We start from the raw sequence: 21,076 nt of genomic DNA on the forward strand, positions 1-21,076 counted from the left end.
AAGGCGAGGCAGACTTTTAAAACCCCACACAAACGCCTACTTAAAAGTGTGCTTGTCGTTCTTCTTTTATTTGGCCTAAATGCTTGCACTACATATTCTTCAACACACCCACAGACGTAAAAAATAAAGCTGAAACAATTAATTCGTTTTTGAAACATGTTTACAACTCTAAATACGAACACGTGTACATTAAAATAGGTACAGTTTATTTATACTGACACAAACAAAAGTAGAAAGCATCTCTACAATTTCCAATCCAACTTTTTACGCATTTCGCTCAATTTTCTATGGTTTGTTCTTCATAGTGAAGGATGGGTATCCAATTATTCGTTAACAAATATATTGAGTCAGAGAACTACAATAAAGTTAATAACTAGAGATGCAAATTTATTGGAAACAGACTGGGCCGAGCTCGAATTTGACTGGCTTCTGTTGTGTGGTGGAAATGTCCTTCAAAGGAAGTAAGTCTTTTTGGTCGATGGAATGAACTTCGTTCTGGCCGCTCTGAAAATAAAAAAATTAATGTATTGAGATCTCGGATATCACAAACCGTCTAGGGCCCGCTTCCCCAAGAGTGAATTTTACCCAGGATATCTTAGAAACTTCGTCTCTTCGAGTCCTAATGAAATCAAGCCCGGGCCCACTTCCTCGTGGGTAAATTTTAACCTAAACACTTTGGTATCTCCGTTCTTTCAAGTCCTAGATATGTCACACTTGAGCCGCTCCCCCAGGTGTAGATTTTACCCCAGATATCACTTCGAGTCCTAAATATTTGGACCCGCTTCTCAGAGGGAAAATTTTACCCTAGATATCTTCATATCTCCTTTCTCTCGGTAGATATAACACACTTAGGCCTGCTTTCCCGGAAGGCCTTTTAAGGATGGTTATTTACCATCTTTACGCAGGTTCAAGCTAACAAGATTTTTCTAAAAACGGTTAACACAGCAAGCAGAGTAAACTGGCGTCTTCTCTTACCGACAATAAAGTGTATCTATAAATAAATACTTTTCTTACCGTGCATCTAGGGTGATCTGTTGTGATCTTTTGTCCGTTAAAAGTCGATATGGTCAGGTCATCGGTATTGCTAAGGCATTCATGTGAGATGTCTTGGACACCTTGCTTGCTCAGAAGTTTAAGGAACTTGAACTGTGTTGGACTTGCCTCGTAGGAGAACTTAAAAATCCGGAGTAAACAGACAGACAAACAGAGAGTCAGTCAATCAAAATTTGACGGCACAACGGGTAGGCCGGCAGCAAACAGGCAAAACATTTTAAACCGCACAAAGTATTTTCCTCAGGAACTGTTCACTAAATTCTTAGGTTAATAGGTTACCATGCTCTTGTATTGATAAAACGCGTAAATACCTTGAGGATCTCTCTTGAATTGTCACCCTGAAATTATAAGGGGACATGTCAGGTTTTACCTTACCCCACTTCTAACGAGAAAAAAGCATGTAACGAACAAACTTACCAAAGATTAAACAGGCAAAAAAAAAAGACAAACAAACAGAAGAAGAAATAAAACAAAAGTAACTGCGCGCCGTGATAACGTGTTCTTTCCCATGAATGTCGTAATACCAAAATCTATATTTTCGCATTCGTAACTCACTGACCGATTTCACTCTCCTGTCACATTTCGCTGAGAAGACTAAGTTTCAAAGTTAACTGAAAAAATTGTTATCCTTTGAAGTTCTGCCCGACTAACAAATAAGACATTTCAACAATGTCAACCCTAAAAGGAGTTTTTGGGCTTCACATACATAATAGAAAGTATTAGTTTCTTCTTTCGGGTCCGGTGGAATTGCGTCTAGTCCTTTTAAAATACCAGAGAACAGAGAACTTCAGTGATTCTTACCTGCAGCTGATTTGGGTATATGCATGTTTGTCCTCCAGCAGAGAATTTACATTCCGCTTGGAAGGCATCTTCTGCACAGCCACCGTTAGGGTCTAGCCAGTAATTACCTGGAATAAAAATTAAAGACATGGTCACGAAGTTACTAAAAGCCAACTAGACTCTGGGCGATCTAACACGCCGATCGCGGTAATTGGCGTATTTAATTGCTTATATCTGGCATCAACGATCAAATTTACCAGCATTAACCACCAAAGCGTGTTCCACCAAATTTCTACGATGATCGCTGGGTTACACCAGATACGTCGACCAGTCGGACCTTACGAGTTTTATTACAAGACGTAACCAATTGGCGCTATCCCAGCTACGTGAACTAATCAGGCTGAGTTAGTTTGTCACAAGACTTCTCAAATTGGCGGACAAGAGCAAAAGTTGTAGTTGAACGAAAAAAAAAACACTAAAATCGGATCGGTGATCATGAAGGCAGCAAGTCTCCCGTTTTTAAGTCCCCTTGTTCGGCAACATTATCCTGTTTACTTACACTTGATTGGCGCCACTGTCTTTCAGATTTATTACCACTTTTATCCTTTTTGGGGGGGAGGGGGCGCGAATTTGTAAGGGGGAACCTGTCAAATATAACGAGGGGCGAACTTGTCGCAATGGAGAAAATTTACAATAGGGCGAACCCTCCAAATATTATTTCAAATTTGTTTGCACGCAATAGTTGAACGCATAAAATTCCCGCGAAGTAGACCAGGGGACAAATCGCTGGCATCAACGCACGAATTCACCAAGAGTTTGTGACAATTTTACTTGCGATTAAATTCGCCATAACTGTCGTACGGTATCACCCCCTATGTCGCCCGCCCGCTTTAGATGAGGTGTCTTAAGAATGAAAGGTACTTACCATCAGGGAGCGTGCTGTTAAGAAGCATGATTTCTTTACATGTCCTGGCAGAAGTTTTGGCTGATCCACCAAGGGGTGTTTCCAGGTTTTTAAGCATGTCCAGGACTTCCAGAACACCAATGGTGAGTTCGACAAACTGTTAACAAAAACAATCACTGTAAGATATTTAACCTTGGTAATAAACATAGGTTCGCAAAATCGCGAGTTAACTTTTATTTCGCATTCTCCGAAGTATCTACGACAACTCGTCGGAAGTTGAAGCACCTTCGCGAGAAAAATTTTTGTGGAACATTGAAAATGTTAGAGAAACTGTTAGAATTTGGAATATTGGCACTATCTTTCGCTGACTGAAGTGTCATAAAAAATCGGAAGAGTAGATCTTTTGACATGAACGAAAGTTAAGACCTTTATGTCCCAACCTCAAAGCGGTTTGAGTCGCAAATTTTCTGGAAAAAATTAGATCTCCCCGGAGGTTTAGGAAGAGTTAACCTAATAAGTGCAACCGAACCCTCGTTATTTGCCCATCAGTACGAACGTTTTTACGCCATTTACCATGAGCAACGTAAGCTGGCGAGAGGTCTGCGACGATTCAAGCACTCATTATTAGTGTCAGACCACAAGCAAACCTCTCCCCAGCTCGTCTGAAATCTTCACTCGGGGGGGCGGAGAAACGCGTGTCTTGAAGTGCTGATGATGAGCGCTCGCTCGTAGGCTAGTGCATCGCATGTCAAACAAAACACAGCAATGTACTCTTGAAGGTGAAAAAAGTGATTGAAATTACCTGATCTTCCACATTGTTAGAAACGGATCGTCGTTTTCTGCGCGAATTTCCCTAAAAGACAAAAAAACATTTGCCAACGCGTTAATATCTCTAGCCGTTGCAGAACATTGATGTCAAACTTACCACATATTATAGTACACCTGCGATGGATTGCAATATTTATCAAGTCGTCAGGTTTATTCTGATCGGCTGAAACCAGCCATGTATAGAGCGCTTTTCGATCGAGTGCCATAAAACCAAAAACAAAGAAATCAGAACAGCCAATCATAGCAAGGAAAATTTCACGAGAAGGAAACCTGCCTGAAACGCGGGAAAATGCGAGTTATCAGATCGCGATTGGTTTTGGTTTTGAATCTGATTGGTTTAAGAAAGTGATATGAGTTTTCTAGACCAATCACACAACGAAATAAAGCAAAACCAAAGCGATCCCGGATTAATTTCGACACTCTTGCTCTAATCATGTGACCTGAATACTGATACATAATTGAATAGACCCAGTCATCACATAACACATGACATAATGCATTTGAATAACACAAACTTACCCCAAACAGGCCGCCAACCTGAAAAAAGGAAAAAAAAGAAAAAAATTTAAGATAATTGTTTAGTGTCAACTGGGATATCATGATGAATGGCCATATGATGTTCAAAACCAAGGTATTACATAAAAACAGATTCGTCATACGAACGTTTTTTTTCCCCTAACTGTTACGATCATTACGCTATCAGTTGGCTTGTTCTTTCATGAATCCATAACATCAAAAATACACCTACCGAGCCAGGAACTCCCGGGGGACCAGGAGGACCCTGGGTAACGGAAAAAATAAAACGAGGTTAACACCGCGTAGAAATCTACACATAGAAACGACTTACATGTCGCTATATTAGTTAAATGAGTTGTCTAAACAGAGTTTTATGTGTGTATCTCGATACATGAATCAGTGACAGTTAAAAAACATTACCAAGGAGTCAAAGTGAAGTTGTTTTGGTTATGTTACAAACATTAACATAGTTTATAGGGATTGTGAGACGAGGATACACAAATTCACCTGTAGTGAGAGACTGTCAGTGTTTTGTAAGCTTCAAACTGCCTTGTCGCACATATAATCGTAAGCGCTATAATGGACTCCCTAGAGCATCAAATTTCTCAGGCAGCCCCCCCCTCCCCCGCTGCACTCAAATTATACTTTAACCCTTTGACTCCTTGGAGTGACCAGCATCTAATTTCTCCTTAAATTATCTCTCCGGCATCAAACATTAAGGTCACAAGAATAAAGGAAATGATCCCCAGCTAAAGAAGCTCTTGATTGTTACCCAAATTCTCCTTGTCAGTACCACGGGAAATATATAAAATACAGTATGGTGAATATCCATACTGATGTTAGGGTGTAAAGGGTTAAAGTAGTGGCTGTATTATTACTCACTAGGGGTAGGAGCGTTTCGTTACGAATATACCTAAACTTGGCAGCCTACGGCTGTTTTCGTATGAGTTATAGAAGGTTCTCAGTCAAAGAAATGGATATTGTTGATGGTGCTCGTTAAATCTGGGCGACAATAGGGACCTTAAGCAAACCACGACGGCGACGGCAACGAGGACATGGAAAAACAAAAGATCTAATTAGCAGAACAATAGCTCAGCACATGCGTTTTAAAACTTTCTACATTTCTTAGCCGTCCTATGCAAAACAACAACGTGAAATCATCACAATTTGCGTCGTCTGCGGACCGAAACCGCGACGACAAATTATTTTCATTTCCATTTGAAACTCAACGCTTCTTTTATAAATTATGCTGAAGTTGAGGTGTGGAGCTGCATGAGACGATAAACAAATGCAGCAATTTTTAAAACTCTAATTTAAGGCAGAAATTCATTTTTTAATCGAAGGCTTCCTTGGCGTTGCCGTCCTGACTGCTCAAGGTCCCTAATGAAAAAGAAAAAACGGATACTCACGGGTGCACCAACTCTCCCCTAAAAGAAAGAAAACCACAATTATAAATACCAAAATAAAACAAAATTGATTAATCTAAGAGGGTCGCCTATTCTTTTTTCGTGAAACGTGATAAGGGTTTCTTTTTCTCGTGAGTCGTGATTTCATTTTTTTAAATTTGCGAATCGAGATTAAATTTTGTCTATGTGAACGAATTTCGTATTTAAACGTTACCCGTGAACGAAGAGTTGAATTAATCGTGATTCGAACGAATTAAAGTGGACCCATTTCTACTCGTTCCTTGGCTAAATAGGTATAAGTGGTTCTCGAAAGTAGTAATCAAAATTTAACACGAAACGTTACCTTGACACCTTGCTCTCCCTGAAAATAAAACAATAAAATTGACGTTTAACAACGAAAAGACATTTAAGTGATAAAGGGTACAGAAAATAACATGAAAAGGCTCTATTTAGCATTGAGCAAGCTAGCGTCGTAAAGTTTTACAAAATTGTACGATTTCTTTCGATTTCGTCAAATATTTTTCGCCTGAAAGGATACATGGTCCAACTCACAAGATGTAACGAAACCTCAGTTTTCTGCCCTCCTTTGCAAGCCTTCCTTAGGGAGTTACACAACGCTCCTTGACGACGTTGTGTGACACCCGAAAGAGGGGCTGCGAAGGATGTAACTGGTCGGTTGAAAGAAAGGATAGAGTTAGAGATGAACAAGAAAGACGTTACAATGAAACGAGAAAAGAAATGTTTTTGTCTGACGCTGTAGGATTTTTCCAATTCTGATATCAAATGTAAAGTAACAGAACCTTAAAATTCCTGGAAGTGGATGCAACTAGCTATGAAATCAATACTTACGGAGGGTCCTTTAGATCCCTGCGAAAGATACGAACAGAAGAGTAAAATCATTGTGAGGAATTATTAGTTCAAACGTGTTCTCTCTCCTGAAGTTCAACTATTCTACTCTATCACCAGGTGGAAAAATTTACATAATAGGCTTAAAAACTCTGGGGCTAGTTCGGATGATTTTTACACACTTAACGAAAAACAATTCTCGCGCCAAGATAATTTGTCCGCAGTTGACATAAATGATTTTCATATATTTACTATTATTTATTAAAATCTACTTCCTCCGACTAAATATTCATTCTTTGAGTTAGAATTTAACAGATAAAAAAGAGACAGAAAAAAAGGAAAAAATTAGAGTGACAAAACTCACGCTTCCTCCAGCTCTACCCTGTTCGATTAAAGACAAAAGAAAAGAAATAAATGGTGGGGTAGGGTGGGATAGGTTAAGAAAAGGTAAAGAACAGGATGTGCATCTATCCAGTTTTTGTTTATGGCTTTACCTGTACACCTTGGACACCAGAAGGACCGGAAGGCCCAACTTCACCTTTAACACCCTGAAAAAAAAAACACATAAAGAACCAAATAAACAAACATCAACTGTGCATAGTACCCATGGTAGAAGTCTGATGGATAAACAGTCCCAGGTATGCGCAGTGACTTAGGGAGGACACAGAAATGCATAGACTTCATAAACAGTTACTACACTGGTTCCGCAAGGTTTTTTCCTCTAAGTGGAGAGCACTTACCCTCGGTCCTTTTGGTCCTCTTGTTCCTCTCGATCCTTCCTCTCCTGTTTCGCCCTGAACAAAGGAATACACATTTAGAGCTGATAATAAAAAGAGTTTCTGAAGTTACATCAATAAAATTCGAGCCATACTTTGCGCGAGAGAATCGCCTCTAAAAAGAATCAACTTTTCAAATAATCGTTTGCTAATGTAGTCAAACACCACCGGGGCAAAAATAAGGAAAAGACAATTAAAGGGAAGTAAATGGTTAACCCTTTGATTCCAGAAGTGATTAAAATGTAACTTCTCCTTATATATATCTGAACAAAGTCCAGCAAACAGGTTATGAGAATCCTCAAACTTATCAGTAAGAGGTTGTTGTCTTGATCTAACACCAAATTTTTGTAACTGATTTACAAGGGAATGTAACGCATCTAAAGGGGAGAATTAACAATCAGATCTTGGGAGTTCAAGGGTTAACTTCTCCCTACAACATCCATACATTATCCAGCAAACAAGTAATGAGAATACTCAAACTTATCAGGTAGAACTTGTTATCTTGTTCTAACACCAAATTCTCCTCACTAATTAACAAGGAAATGTGTTGCAGCCAGAGGGGAGAATTAACAATTAGAACTTGGGAGCTAAATGGTTAAGGTTTGAATAGATTAACAAGGATGGAAAATGACGAGCTCTTCGTACAAGCTAGATTTTGAAGACGGACGAACAGAGACGTGGCTCTTTCAAACATACTTCGAATGAAGTCTTAGAGATTAATAACGTTGACGGAGCAACAACAAGGTCAATAAATATATGCATTATGAAGGAGAGCTTAAAAGGGAATTTGAACATAACTATTAGTGAGTGGGTGAGTCAACGACAATGGTAAGTAGCTGACAGTTTTAAACCAAAATACGCCATTGATTGACAGCTCTAACACACTACCTTTGGTCCTTTTGTTCCTGGGGCGCCAACAGGTCCCATAGGGCCTCGATTTCCCTAAAAACAGTCAAAACAGAAAAGTAAACAAGTGGTCAACATGAAATCGGTACCTGCTATTCTTTTTATGAATGCAGTGATTTCTGTCCTGTGTCCTTACGGTTAGCTTTTGATTTCACCCTCCACGAGTGGTCGTTTCACCCGCAGCTTTCAATCACGATTGAGACACCATACTCGAGCCAGGGAAAGTGCATGAGTGGTGCAGAGGTGTAGTGGTGCAAGCACGCGGCTGCTACCGTTGTGGCTTGGGTTCGATTCCCGTTGCGCTGAGCGCTTTTCTCTAAGTTCTCCGATTTTCCTTTCTTCACTAAACTAACAGTCTAAATTCTTTTTGACCCGGAAACCGTGGACAATTCGAGCCATTAAATACAAGTCCACTGCTAAATATGTATCTGTTATCTTAGTTATACTCAACCATTACTCGTTCTATTAACTCACCTTGTGCCCTTTGACACCAGTTTCGCCTTGCTGACCTTGCATGCCTTGAGCACCCTGTAATGATGAAAAAAGTTCATTTTTTTCCACTGAGGTTTTTAACAACTGAAAGAAAATGACCAATACCCTTCCACAAGGAGAGAGAAAAACAATTATCAAACTACTAGGCAGCAGATTTATCAAGATTCCCACTAGAAAGCTAGCCGTGCGCACCCCACCCGCCATGTCTCAGAGCATATTAGGATAAAACGAGAACAAGCCGGTAAGATCGGTAAATACCAGAACAGAATGGGATAAAAAAATTGAAACAAAAAACAAAAGATAAACTCATATCTGAGGTCTTAGCGAAAAAAATCAAAGGAAAATGTGATCAACCTTATATATGCTTGTGCAAAAGTTTTCACTTTGCCTTAAACTCTTTTAATGAAAAGTATCTTCAACGTATTGATCGAACTTAGAACTCAAAGGAGGATCAAACTGATTTTAGACAACTGGTTAACCATCAGAACTGGTCATGCGTGAATATAAACCAACCTGCACAACATTTAAATTCGATAAGTATCAAAACACTTTTCTCCAATCAAAACTGTCACATTAATGCAGGAACACACTTGACTTCATCAGCAACTTACATCTTTTCCCGTTGAACCTCTCTCGCCATCGGCTCCCTGGGCCCCAGTATCTCCCTGCCAGTAAAAAGAAAGGGTACTTTCCAAAGCGTAGGTACCATGAGCGACCAATTCTCCTTAAAGATTTTCTTATTTCTGCTAACAATAAGGCACCGCAGAAACACTTGGCTGTGCCTTTGTTCTTTAAAATTTTTATAACTGGTAACTAACCTCTGATCTAAATAATAACTGATGCCGCTGATATTACGGGGTAGCTAACGCAAAATCTACGATCTAACAAAACAGATATTCTGTGTAACCTTTCTTCCAGCAACTCCTTTGGCACCAGCTCTTCCCTGAGGTCCTGTAGCACCCTAAAATAAACACAAACAGAACTACTTACACTTTACAAAATCAAATCAACCTTACAGGGTATTCAGTTAAAAAACCCGCATATAAGAACCTCGGTTTTTTCAAATTAGCCTCCATAGGTTCTTATATAAATGGTGTTTACTGTAAAATTAGGCTACCTAAGGTCCTTAATTACGTTCTTAATTTTGGTTTAAAAAAAAACAAACAAACTTGTTTGTTTGTTGGTGGGTGTGGGTGTGATACTGCGCTATATGCCAGCCTCATATTGCCCCGCTTTACACGGTTAACTTGTACACACATTCGGAAATGTTGCACAGCTATGGATGTATTAACAGTAGAATTTTGTGGTCTTATAACACTGCCGGTGTTCTGGCTAGCTTTTGCTACCTTTTTGTATCGCATGCGATGTACAGTATTAAATTTGAACAAAATCTACATTCTAAAAATAAAAACCTATATTAAGATTTTAGCCTAGAATGGTTCTTATCTGAGAACTATATGCCTAACAGGCTCTTAAAGTTTAGGCTACTATACGCGGTTTTATACTGTAACATCTTTTCAACAGATGGCCAAACTCACTGCTATGAAACTTCCAGACCAGTCTGGGAAATGGTAATTCTTTCTCTTAACCTGTTTAAAGTGACCCAGTTAAGTCTCACATGCTAACAGCTGGGACAATGCACCTCCCGGGGTGTGCCGCCGAGGTCTGAAAATAACCCTGAATTGGCTAAGAACAAATTCCATTTCATTTAACTGTTCAAGCCAAATAAAGGAGACTATCTGATGGGGACTATCAGAACAAGAAATTCCTTTTTTGTCGTCACTGGATACGTACCGCTTGACCAGGGGCACCTGCGACTCCTGCAATTCCTCCAGCTCCAATATTACCCTGCACATCAGATAAAAGAGCAGCATTTTAAACATTTAAGTAAGATAAATAATAACTACCACTCATTGTAATTATTACGGCCAAATGTATGACTGTGGGGGACAAAAATAAATAATATTAACAACAGCAATAGCAGATTCCCATGAGCTTGGCCAGCCTGTTTAAATATTGCCATAAATAAATAAATAAATAAATAAATAAATAAATAATGATAATTGAAATTGCCCATTGAAAATCAAACTGCTGACACTCGGATTCCGCGGCTCAACTATCATTACGCTATCGAAGACACTCCCTGAAGTGATTTCAAAATATTGATAAAATATTAAATTCTCTTAACTAATTTAAAAGGAAATATAAAGCTTCCAGAAGGAGAATTACTGCTAACCAGACCTTGGGAGTTAGATGATTAAGCAACTGCCACAATAAAAAAAATTTCTGATAACAGATTTAACTCCTTACTTTTTCTCCTTTTGCACCTCGGGGTCCTGGGGAACCTCGTGGACCGATTGCACCCTGAAACACAAATGTTTGAACCCAACATCATTGTATTTCATAAACAGATGGGGAATATTGTACGCTGGATGTGTAATGAGTAAAATTGTATCTTATTGCAACTTGTCCATGACATAGGAACACGAGAGTAAAGATGTAAGGAGGTTGACCCTAAGAGTGACCGGCTTCTTAATTCTCCTCACAGTATCAATCTTGAATCAAATGCAAAGGTTAAGAGAATTACGGAAATGATCACCAATTTAACAAGCTCCTGATTGTCAAACAAATTCTTCTTATCGTAAAATGCGGAGAGACCAGTGTGGAGAAAATGTATACTGATCTTAGAGTGTAAAGGGTTAGTGCTGGGTTTAGACGAACAACCATGTATGAAAACATAATCAAGGGTTATTGAAAATTCGTATTGATTAAGGGTGTAATCGCATGAAAAGTTTATAGTCACCAGGATGGCCTTTCAGTCGAATCTCTCAGTTTTTTTCCCTTCGCATCTGGGCGTGTTCAGTAGTTCAGTTTTACTTCGCAGTTCTCACATGGAGGACAACTTTGCACATTATTTTAATTGCACGACAGAACGATCTCTTTCATCAATAAAATTGAAAGGGGATTGCCACAAATTCTGTTACCTACGAGTATTTCAGGTGCCATACAGTCTACAATCTCTTTCTCCAACCGTGGAAATCTGCTTTTCCGAAGTAACGAAGGTTGAAGAGTAATACTACACGATTATTTGGCTGTATGGACTGTGCGTAACGCAGCCCTAACACCAGGAGTAACTGTTGAAATTGATAATTGGTCTTTCCACCTACCGGCTGACCATTAGAGCCTGGTGGTCCTGTGCCTCCTTTTGCTCCTTGAGGTCCCTGCGAAATTAGAACTCGCTTAACATTCTGTTTTTATCATCAAGATTTCTTTATTTTTTGTTTCATCATAACCATTACAATTTCCTCATATGCGATAGGTGTATTAGCTTTTTTATTCTGCACAGTTGTCATTGGACAGTGTAATCGGACTGTTGGCTGTAATCGAACACCTGTAATCGGACAGTTGAAGCAGCCAATCATACTTAGTCCTTTCAGCCAAATCCACCAATCACAGAATTGATCACAATAACCATAGCAACAACCACTTATCCTCGAAAAAACTGTGGAATTTCTAAAATGAGGAAATTTTTACGCTACACTTTGTCTCTACCTGAGGTATTTGTCGTAAATGTATTTGTTGTAAATGTATTTGTTGTTTTCAGAAATTGTGACGGTTATGATTAATTGGTAAAAAGACTTTGTGTCTTCTAATTCTGTCTGTAATCATACTCGTGATTGACAAATCAAACTCCCGCCTCGCGGTCATCCGATTTTGTTGATCACTCGTATGATTACGGACCGAATTAGACTCCACTCGGTCCTGTTACCATTATTAAATTAGAGGATTCATGTTTTACTTTTCTCTCCTTTCCCTCTCCAGAACTGCCGAAAATACGGACACTTAACAATTCAATGATGAGCTCGAGATTTTTATGGCGTGATAGTCGATTAAAAAGAAGCCCGAATCGCCTTGCACTCGTAGAAATCGAGAGCGAATAATCTAATTGTTTTAGCAAACATTTACTAGTCCGTACAGTGCAGCCCGTGCTCTCCATATAGTATGAAATTGCTGTAATTTTACTTGTAACTGTTGGGTACAAAAATAAAGTTGTTGCTGTGTTGCTATAGAACGCTTACAAGATATATGTCGATACCCTTTTGTGCTTTGTGCCCTACTTAGATTTTCCGTTACTTACAGGAAGGCCGGCTGCTCCATCAACGCCATCTCTGCCAGCAGGGCCTGGGTCTCCCTGTTGAAATTAGACAACAATAAGAGAAACAACTAAAGAGACTCGAAAACTAAGCTATGAACACAACGCAATTAAGTCAATGCGTAAACTAATTGTTATGGGTTCTGTTATAACTGAATTCTGTACTGAGTGCTGATCTTTACAACTTCAAACCTTCCACGCGTGTATACTGGTGAAAAGGCTTAACTACGGCGAATTATTTAGAGAGTACATTGATTCAATTTTTTCTTTCTTTTTTTAGCACTTTCTGACATAAGAGACATCATTTTACCGCTTGGCCAACCGGACCGACTGCACCCACGCTGCCTTGCATACCAGGATATCCCTTTAAAAAGAGAGGTAGAGTAAGAAAAAGCTTTCAATGTTAATTCATCACACATTTTTTTTAGGAAAGGTAGTTAATAATCCGTGTTTAATACACCAAACAGTGAAAATAATAGACCGATGATCCAAGTAACGGTACTTAAATAAAACGCAAACAAGTTTCTCGAATCCAAAGACCACTACAACTGAACGCCTTACAACAATATAAAATATGTTTGTTTTATCGTGGTTGGTTGGCTGTTATTTCTCCCTTCATTTTTCTTAAACTCCTAAAATGGACAAGTGACATGGTCATACCGCCTCTCCTTTGCTTCCTTGCGCTCCTTGGGAACCAACTGCTCCTGGTGGACCCTGTAGAGAAATAACAGGTCAGTAAAGGGAAAAGTACCCATAATTGCCCACGCCTATTCCCGTTTCTACGGCTCGAGCCAAGTAGTCCATCCAGCCGGAGCTTATCCAAGTTTCCATAGCATGAAGCGAAAAGTAGTATTATCACTCTTCCCTAGACGGGACGCTAGTCCACCCGAAGGTTACACCCCTACATATTATTAAAATCCCTGACCCATTTATACTCCTGAATGTGGAGAGGCACTGTGTGAGTACAGTGTTTTGCCCAAGAACACAACACTGACGCAGCCTGGTCTCGAATCAGGACCCATGACCCGGAGTCCAGTGTTCGAACCAGGACCTCTCGACCCAGAGTCCAGCACACTGACCATTAGGGTCCAGTGCGTCTCCCACGAAGTGACAAGGAGTATGTCCACTAATCCTGGATGGGATGCTGATGTCCTCCCCCATACCACAACACAACCCGCCTAAGGCTCAAAATGGAGGCTTTGGTGATTGCCACCATGTTGCTGCGCCACCCCATGAGAAAGGAGATTCTATTCACACCTCAAAAAAGAATCTAGTACTTGGTGACTACTGAGGTGAATAGTTGGTAATAATCCTTTAATGCTCACCATTTGTCCTTGTTGACCTTTTATTCCAGGCTGACCAGGTAAACCATCTCGACCCTGGATGAGGAAAAACCACCATTTTACATTTAAACAAATAACTGTTTTATTATCAAGTAAACCTGAGCATAAATTTTAAGGTAGAAGACGTTTTTTTATGGTTCTAACTCAGATTGTTCTTTAATCGAAACGCCACCTTCCTGTTACATCTCCTTTTCGAACAGTAAAGAAGCCATTACGATAAAAACAGGCAGTTTAAGACTGCATGTGGCTGCTGATATAGCACAATTTTTATAGCATTGAAAAGAACTAGAGGCTGTATAATGATGCTAGAAGGTAGTGTTGCAAAAGATTTTTCTGAGACAGAAAACCTGCCACAGCCCACATATTTATGAGTACCCTGTTCCAAAAGTTACTAATCGACAAGATCAGAATTCTACAGTTACCATCACTCGCTCACTCATTTCGACGACATTAGTGGCTTCACCCTCTATAGGAAGCAGTAGCCAAAAAATTCAAATGTTATTCTAAACTTTTTGATCATTGAATGCATCTTCTTAGTCGCAGTTTGCGTAGCATTTACTGCTAATACTTTAAACTTACAGCATTTCCAGGTGGTCCGTCTTCTCCAGCTGGTCCTATCCCTCCGGCCTCTCCCTAAGACAAATAACCACAGAGGAAACTACGATGAAAACCAAACACGCATTGGAAGGGACAAAATGTTATGGTAGACTATAAAGGGACCCAGCTTTAAGAATCACCTTTGCCTCAACATCAAACGAAGCTAAAGCCCTGTAAAAGAATCTTGTTTCTCTTTTCAGAAGCACGCGCGTAAACAACGCATCCCTCAAACTGTACAGTCCCTTTTACCCTACTCCTCTTACTCTTACCTCCGTTGTCAAAATGTCGTGGGGGGGGGGGGGAAGGTGTGGGCCAAGGTTACGTGGATTAAAGATATCAAGGAGAATGAAGACTAAGCCTCGTACATATGTGTGTATTTTTTGAGAGTTCCGCTGAAACTTCTAGTCAGGATTATAGTTGACACTGAGCGCACAGCTAAAAGGAACCAAACAATGTTCTAGTTAAACTAGTTAAAATTTTGAAAACCAAGTAGACCACGCAATGTTGGACAGGGAGAAACTAACTTAACTTACTTTTGGACCATCGAGACCGTCGCTACCTGTGCTTCCTTTCGGTCCACGTGGTCCCTGATGAAAAAATGGAGTGATGAAAAAAAAAAAAAAAAAAGAGAAATATCCTCTACAAACCTCAAAACTACATCTGGGTACTTATCCTGAAAGCAAGAGACATATCAAAGCGCAATACAGTATTTTCAAATGAGTGTTGAAAGCAATTAGGGAGGGAATTGATTATGCGTTACTTTCCTCAGTAATTGGTCTCAAAAAAATTCTCAGCCAATCAAATGCAAACAGCACCTGGAGTCGTCTTAATGCATATAATTTGTGTTCTCACTGGCTCTTGGTGATGTTGCCCTGTGTTTAGCCAGCGAGTAGGTCCTCATTAGAAGCGCTTCAGCACGAACACTTCATCGCCCGCGGGAAAGTATGAAGCCTTGAAGTACACGAACTGGCGAGAGATCTGCAAGGTGTATAGCACGCAAGCAAACCTCTCCCCGACTTTTCTCAAACCCTCCTACAGGCGGAGAAACGCGCGTCCTGCAGCGCTAGTAATGTGGACCTTTGTTCTGATTGACCTACGATGACTACTTTAGTTTTTGTGTTACGAGACTCGAGGCACTCTACAGATGAGGATAGTTTGGTTACCTTTGATCCTATTTGACCCTGTGTTCCCTGACCTCCTTGAGAACCTTGAGCTCCCTTAAAAATAACAAGGCAAACAGAAGTGTCACAAAAATACCTCAAAGGTAAGGGAAAAAAAAAGAAGACAGCCAATTCATCACTTAGTATCTTATCTGGATATAGAGTGACTTTCACACCAGCAATAACTATCTGCGAACAACACTGAATGCTACACTCATATTTGTTTCTTTGTTCTACGCTGATCACTTATCTATTTTACATCTCTCTTCATCGGAAAACCAGGCTTTTAAATTCATAATATTCCTCTCTGTTTTTCTACAGACGAGTCTTTCGACAAGACGATCCGATCAAGGCGTATGATAAGGTTTAATAAGGATAAAGGCCAAAGTGTCCGATGGTTATTACACAAGGCGGGTTCGATACTCGAGGGGACCGTAACTTAACCCTTCAAAACCTAAGTGACCAGCATCCAATTTCTCCTTTCCGTAAAACTGCTAAATCATTCATTAAGATCATAAGAATAGAGAATATATCGCCAACCAAAGAAACTCTGATTGTTAAACGAATTCTCCTTGTCAGTACCAAAGGCAATGTATACAAAGAGTATGGAGAATATGGATACTGATGATTAATAAAATCCTACACATCTCACAAATCAATTTTTCTGTGGCCTTTACACTACCAAGATCTAACAATCAACTAACTGATCTGTCTGCCATACATTCATTCTCACATGAGCCCTTAGAGTTTGCTGCTAAATCCCGGCAAAGCTTACCCCCATAAAGAAATCACAGTTTCTTCTCATCATCTTTCGGCTCGAAATGTATTCACATTGTAAGGAGAAATATACTTTTAGTCCCAAGAGTGAAAGAGGTTGACTATTACCGATAATGTTTTAAAAACAAACAAACAAACAAGTCAACATAACACCGCTGAATAATCATAACGTTTATCCACTAGTACTTACAGGCGCACCGGAAGTTCCACGGTCACCTTTTGCTCCTGAAGGTCCTGGAGGGCCCTGGGAACGAGATGAACGATGGTTAACAGAGTTTACTGATGTCATTACTTTTGGCTAGAATTCGATCAACATTACAAGTGCTCAAGAAAGTTCTAAATGAGGGCCAGTAGTACTTTGGTGTTACTTTATTTCTGACTCCGTGATTAATCCAGAGAACTCGTCCCACCTGCTCTTTCAAGCTGATGCAAAACTTGAACTAAACGTTTGCTCGCAGTTCAGTTCTCATTGGCCCCTAACGAAGTTTTTCTTTGCTCCGAATGGGTGTTGTGATTACTGTGGTATTATTACTGCGACAGTCAATCGAAATTGCGTTTTTGACTATTGACTTTAGAGTAAGACCTCTGTTAAGCCTGTCTTTGCAGGCTCATGAGTTTGGTTTTTCGCCTTACGGCACAGTCGCCTTGCACATTATCGCCATCGAAACCCTGTTTTTGTTGTTTCCCTCGCTAACGTAGTTCAGGCTCTTCACCATACACAGTTGGGCTTGTCAAGCAAAAATCTTGGGCTTATCACGCAACACGTTATCTTCCTTTCGGAGACCATGCTTTCTCAGTATTTACGATGACTTACCTGTTCTCCTTGGGCGCCAGATATACCAGGTGGACCATTTTTTCCAGGGCTTCCCTGAAACAAGAGATATTGTACAGCTAAACAACAATTCAGTTAGTGTAAAAGATGCCTCGCTGTGTCATTTCCCTTCTTATTTTATTTCTGTTCACTCCAAATGAACAGCATCACCCGAAACTTCAGCAACATGGACTACTGCTTGCATGTGTACAAATACGAAACTGTACTTGGTGAGTTTTCGCGTGTCCGTTCAATCCTGGAAATACCTCGTGCAGCTTTTGGTTGCAGCTTACTCCGTCCTAATGAATCTTAGTTAGATAACACGTTCGCTTATTTAATTTGGGAAAACAAGGTCGGGACGGGACGGGACGGGACGAGGATGCTGGTCTTATCGTTATAATCTACAGGTTGGTCTCCTGAGGCCCGTTCCTCGAACGTCCCTGTAACTTAACGGGCTTAAAGCCATATTTTAAAATAAAAATTTAAAGAATAGAGAAGCAGGCTCTGGCGTCCTAACCAGTCCATTTTGTTTCTTCAGCTGCTAGTTTTACTGTATAATTCTAAAAACTTTTCAAACCTCCATTTTGAACGAAAACAGAACAGCTTTACGGGCCCTTTCGGTTATCGCGACCTTCGAGAAGCGGGCCCTTGCTACGCTAATTTCAAATGTGAAACTGGGTGACATATTATTCACCCACCTGGTCTCCAACAGGTCCAGTTTGACCTCTTGGTCCTCGTCCGCCAGCAGCTCCCTAAAACAAGCCAATGAGTAGTGAAACTGCTGTAGTAATTATTAGAAACAGTTGCAAACGCTCACTTCAAGGTTACTCTATCACAAGATTATTGTCATGCTCTTTTTCGAAAATCCTCTTTTAATTAGCCAAGTTGCATACTAAACCCAATCATAACCGCATATCAATGTTAGATAGTAGAAGTCTGCTTGAGTTCTCACACAAATGCTTCGATCTGATTGGGTGAGCAACTAGCTATCTATTCTGTGACAGAGGGTGAGTAAAGAGACTGAGTCGACAGTGTACGGTTGCAAACAAAATAAAATAAAAAACATGAACCCGTCTTGTTGATAAGTTTTGAACGACTAGTTGATTTCTACAACCATGAGATTGTTTACTTTTGATTCTTGAGTGCGATAGTTCATTCGGGCTCTGCCCTCGTCAACTATGACGCGTATCACGTGATAGAAACCTCGAGCCAATGATCTAGTCGTTTAATAAAGGAGAAGAGGAAGGTTCATCTGCCACTTACCATTGGCCCTGGTGGTCCAGGAGGACCAGCCACTCCCGGCTCCCCAGAGGATCCCTGGTGTAAAAACAGGAGGTCAAGGTTAGCGAAAAAAAAAACCACTCTAATATAACAATGATACCTGAATATATTATAAGTGTTGAAAAAAAGACGAACTCGACAATCAGTCGCGTGGTCTTACCCTAACTCCGGGAGCACCATCTCGCCCGGGCGTTCCTGGTTGCCCTGCGTCTCCCTATATAGTGAAATAACAGTCTTATCACATCTGACTTAAGGGCAGGTACTGATGTATTTTTGGACTACATATTTTGCACTTTCACTGGCTTATTAAAAGTTTTAAATTCCCTAAGAACAAAAATAAATGTAGCTTTCACGTGGCAGTGTGGTTCATTTCCTAAACATTTCAATTTATTGCTTACCAACGAAACAGTCGTTTCTGATTTTTAATGTTCCCTTTTTTTCACTCACCTTTTCGCCTCGTGGTCCTTGTTCACCAACAGGTCCAGGCATACCAGTGGAACCCTGCGGTATGTGTTATTAAATGCATAAGGCCAAAATCAGTGGGGCATTCCAATGTAAACGGTTTTTTGAGCACATACGTGTCGAAAGTAATCCCAGATTGCACCAGTTTTTTCGTTACTTCGCTCTGTAATTGGTGTGTAAAAATAGCGCCACCCTTTCATCCAATCAGAAGCAACAATAGTATCCACTTCTACTTGGTCATCAATTTACATATTTGTTTGTGGTGGCGCTGCTGTGTAATTTTTTGAAGTTAATTACGCAATTAATTCTTTCTGGTGGGATGGAAACTAGGAGAGCCCCAAGTTATTTTCCTATGGGGAATTGCATTTGATAAAAAATTTCCTCGTCTATCCTCGCACCCCCCTTTTTTACGCTAATCCTAATCAAGAATTCTGACTCCGTGATCAACCGTAAACTAATAATGCTGACTTGCCGCTCTCTTGTTCATTCTTACAATAAACTGACGGTTAATTTTCAAAGAGTCCACTTACATCAGCTCCTGGTCCCCCTGGGGCTCCAATAGGCCCAGTCTCGCCATCTGGTCCCTAAAAAAAGAAATTATTAAAAAAACCGAACGAAGAAGGCATCATGTGGAGAATATCTCGCTGGTTAGGGCTAGGTCACGACTCACGCATGTACAGTTAGAACACAGAAAAAAGTGGCACCAACGGGCCGTTGGTAACCTTGGCCTCCGTGTTTCCGACAATTCAAAACAAACACCTTGTAATCGTCAGTTTTTACAATGACGCTCTTTGCATTTGTCGTTTCTAACAAAGTTCAACGGCAATTTGATGCCTATAAGTGTACAACTGGAAGAACTCAGTGCGCAAGCTTATAGCGTGACCTAGCCCCTTTGCGTAAAAGGGTAGAAAAGCCCTTTTTTCTCTCCTATTTACCATCAACACAGTGCTATCAGTATGGATGCCTGTTTTAGCAGTCTCTAAGGAAACTTCACAGCAAGAGTATCAATACCGTAAATCATTCTGCATGTTCGAGGGGGGGAGGAGGAGGCGGGGGGCGCTTATCAGCCCTGCGAGTCAGTCTCGTATCCAGACCTTTTTAGTGACAATAATAAAGTTGTTAACACAGTTAACGACTTGATACTTACGGTACTGCCCTTCTCTCCTGCCGGTCCTGTTGCTCCTACTGGACCCTCAGGACCCTGCCAGCAACAGAGCAGAAAAACAAAAATGGCGAAAGAGAGCAACAACAATGTACAGATCTAAATTCTAATACTACGTTGATGCCACCGACGATTCAAGCTCTATTTATAACCCAAGGAGATAAGTTCATTCAATTCATCAAATGTAACATGAATGAAATGTAACCTTCAAAATCTAAATAGATAGTGGTGACAGATTATTTGACATGCCGAGATGTCTGTCTTCTGTGGTTTCGTCTAGTGACTGTAAATACTGCTTATAACTTGTTGGGTTCCCAATCTTGAATGGGAATGTGGCAGTTCGCTTCTTTCAACTGTCGGTTGCTTTGTCCCAGCTTTCAATTTCGATAGTTGATCTCTTTGCCGCTAGTAAAACACGATACTTTGCTCGACTTCGTCTAATAATTGGTAATTCACTGTTTTACTCACTGCAGCTCCTTGGGCCCCAGTTTTACCAGCAGGTCCAGTCATTCCTTGGGATCCCTGTGAATGACAATAAAAGAGTTGGTCCACTACAATTCGATGAAATTTCTAAAAGTTATCTGGACAATATCTATTGAAATACTTGGAATCGAGAAGTTGTGTGCAAGTGTTGGTTAAGTGGCAATAAGCTAGTACCATAATGAAGAAATCAAATGCTATCATAGGGTTAAAATCAAATGCACCAATGACAGTGGGCCAAACACACCACTAACAGCAAACCAAGGTACTTTGCAGTGACACGTAAACTTTCGACTTCGTCGCCAAACTAAGGCTAGTAGTATGGCAATCGGGACATCGCGAT

At 40.3% G+C, this 21,076-nt stretch overlaps 1 protein-coding gene across 2 annotated transcripts in view; it reads right to left on the reverse strand.

Annotated features, from left to right (window-relative positions):
* Nucleotides 1-47: 47 nt before the first annotated feature.
* LOC113671314 (uncharacterized) overlaps nt 48-21,076 on the reverse strand; it is a 52,070-nt gene continuing 31,041 nt past the window's right edge. For both annotated transcript variants that reach the window (XM_089202969.1, XM_089202968.1), the window contains exons 40-76: nt 20,722-20,775; nt 20,239-20,292; nt 19,622-19,675; nt 19,077-19,130; nt 18,790-18,843; nt 18,612-18,665; nt 18,047-18,100; nt 17,352-17,405; nt 16,728-16,781; nt 15,764-15,817; nt 15,134-15,187; nt 14,583-14,636; nt 13,986-14,039; nt 13,321-13,374; nt 12,971-13,024; nt 12,646-12,699; nt 11,675-11,728; nt 10,818-10,871; nt 10,302-10,355; nt 9,415-9,468; nt 9,119-9,172; nt 8,490-8,543; nt 7,998-8,051; nt 7,074-7,127; nt 6,828-6,881; nt 6,698-6,715; nt 6,337-6,354; nt 5,831-5,848; nt 5,491-5,508; nt 4,314-4,346; nt 4,085-4,102; nt 3,540-3,590; nt 2,759-2,894; nt 1,855-1,961; nt 1,365-1,391; nt 1,015-1,173; nt 48-504 (exon numbers count right to left, since the gene is read on the reverse strand). In XM_089202969.1, coding sequence (XP_089059095.1) covers nt 388-504; nt 1,015-1,173; nt 1,365-1,391; nt 1,855-1,961; nt 2,759-2,894; nt 3,540-3,590; nt 4,085-4,102; nt 4,314-4,346; nt 5,491-5,508; nt 5,831-5,848; nt 6,337-6,354; nt 6,698-6,715; nt 6,828-6,881; nt 7,074-7,127; nt 7,998-8,051; nt 8,490-8,543; nt 9,119-9,172; nt 9,415-9,468; nt 10,302-10,355; nt 10,818-10,871; nt 11,675-11,728; nt 12,646-12,699; nt 12,971-13,024; nt 13,321-13,374; nt 13,986-14,039; nt 14,583-14,636; nt 15,134-15,187; nt 15,764-15,817; nt 16,728-16,781; nt 17,352-17,405; nt 18,047-18,100; nt 18,612-18,665; nt 18,790-18,843; nt 19,077-19,130; nt 19,622-19,675; nt 20,239-20,292; nt 20,722-20,775 — 2,070 coding nt within the window. In that variant the 3' untranslated portion in view covers nt 48-387. The remainder of the gene's footprint in view (nt 505-1,014; nt 1,174-1,364; nt 1,392-1,854; nt 1,962-2,758; nt 2,895-3,539; nt 3,591-4,084; nt 4,103-4,313; nt 4,347-5,490; nt 5,509-5,830; nt 5,849-6,336; nt 6,355-6,697; nt 6,716-6,827; nt 6,882-7,073; nt 7,128-7,997; nt 8,052-8,489; nt 8,544-9,118; nt 9,173-9,414; nt 9,469-10,301; nt 10,356-10,817; nt 10,872-11,674; nt 11,729-12,645; nt 12,700-12,970; nt 13,025-13,320; nt 13,375-13,985; nt 14,040-14,582; nt 14,637-15,133; nt 15,188-15,763; nt 15,818-16,727; nt 16,782-17,351; nt 17,406-18,046; nt 18,101-18,611; nt 18,666-18,789; nt 18,844-19,076; nt 19,131-19,621; nt 19,676-20,238; nt 20,293-20,721; nt 20,776-21,076) is intronic.

The sequence above is a fragment of the Pocillopora damicornis genome, chromosome 4 (assembly GCF_964200805.1).
Source record: "Pocillopora damicornis chromosome 4, jaPocDami1.2, whole genome shotgun sequence".
NCBI lineage: Eukaryota > Metazoa > Cnidaria > Anthozoa > Scleractinia > Pocilloporidae > Pocillopora > Pocillopora damicornis.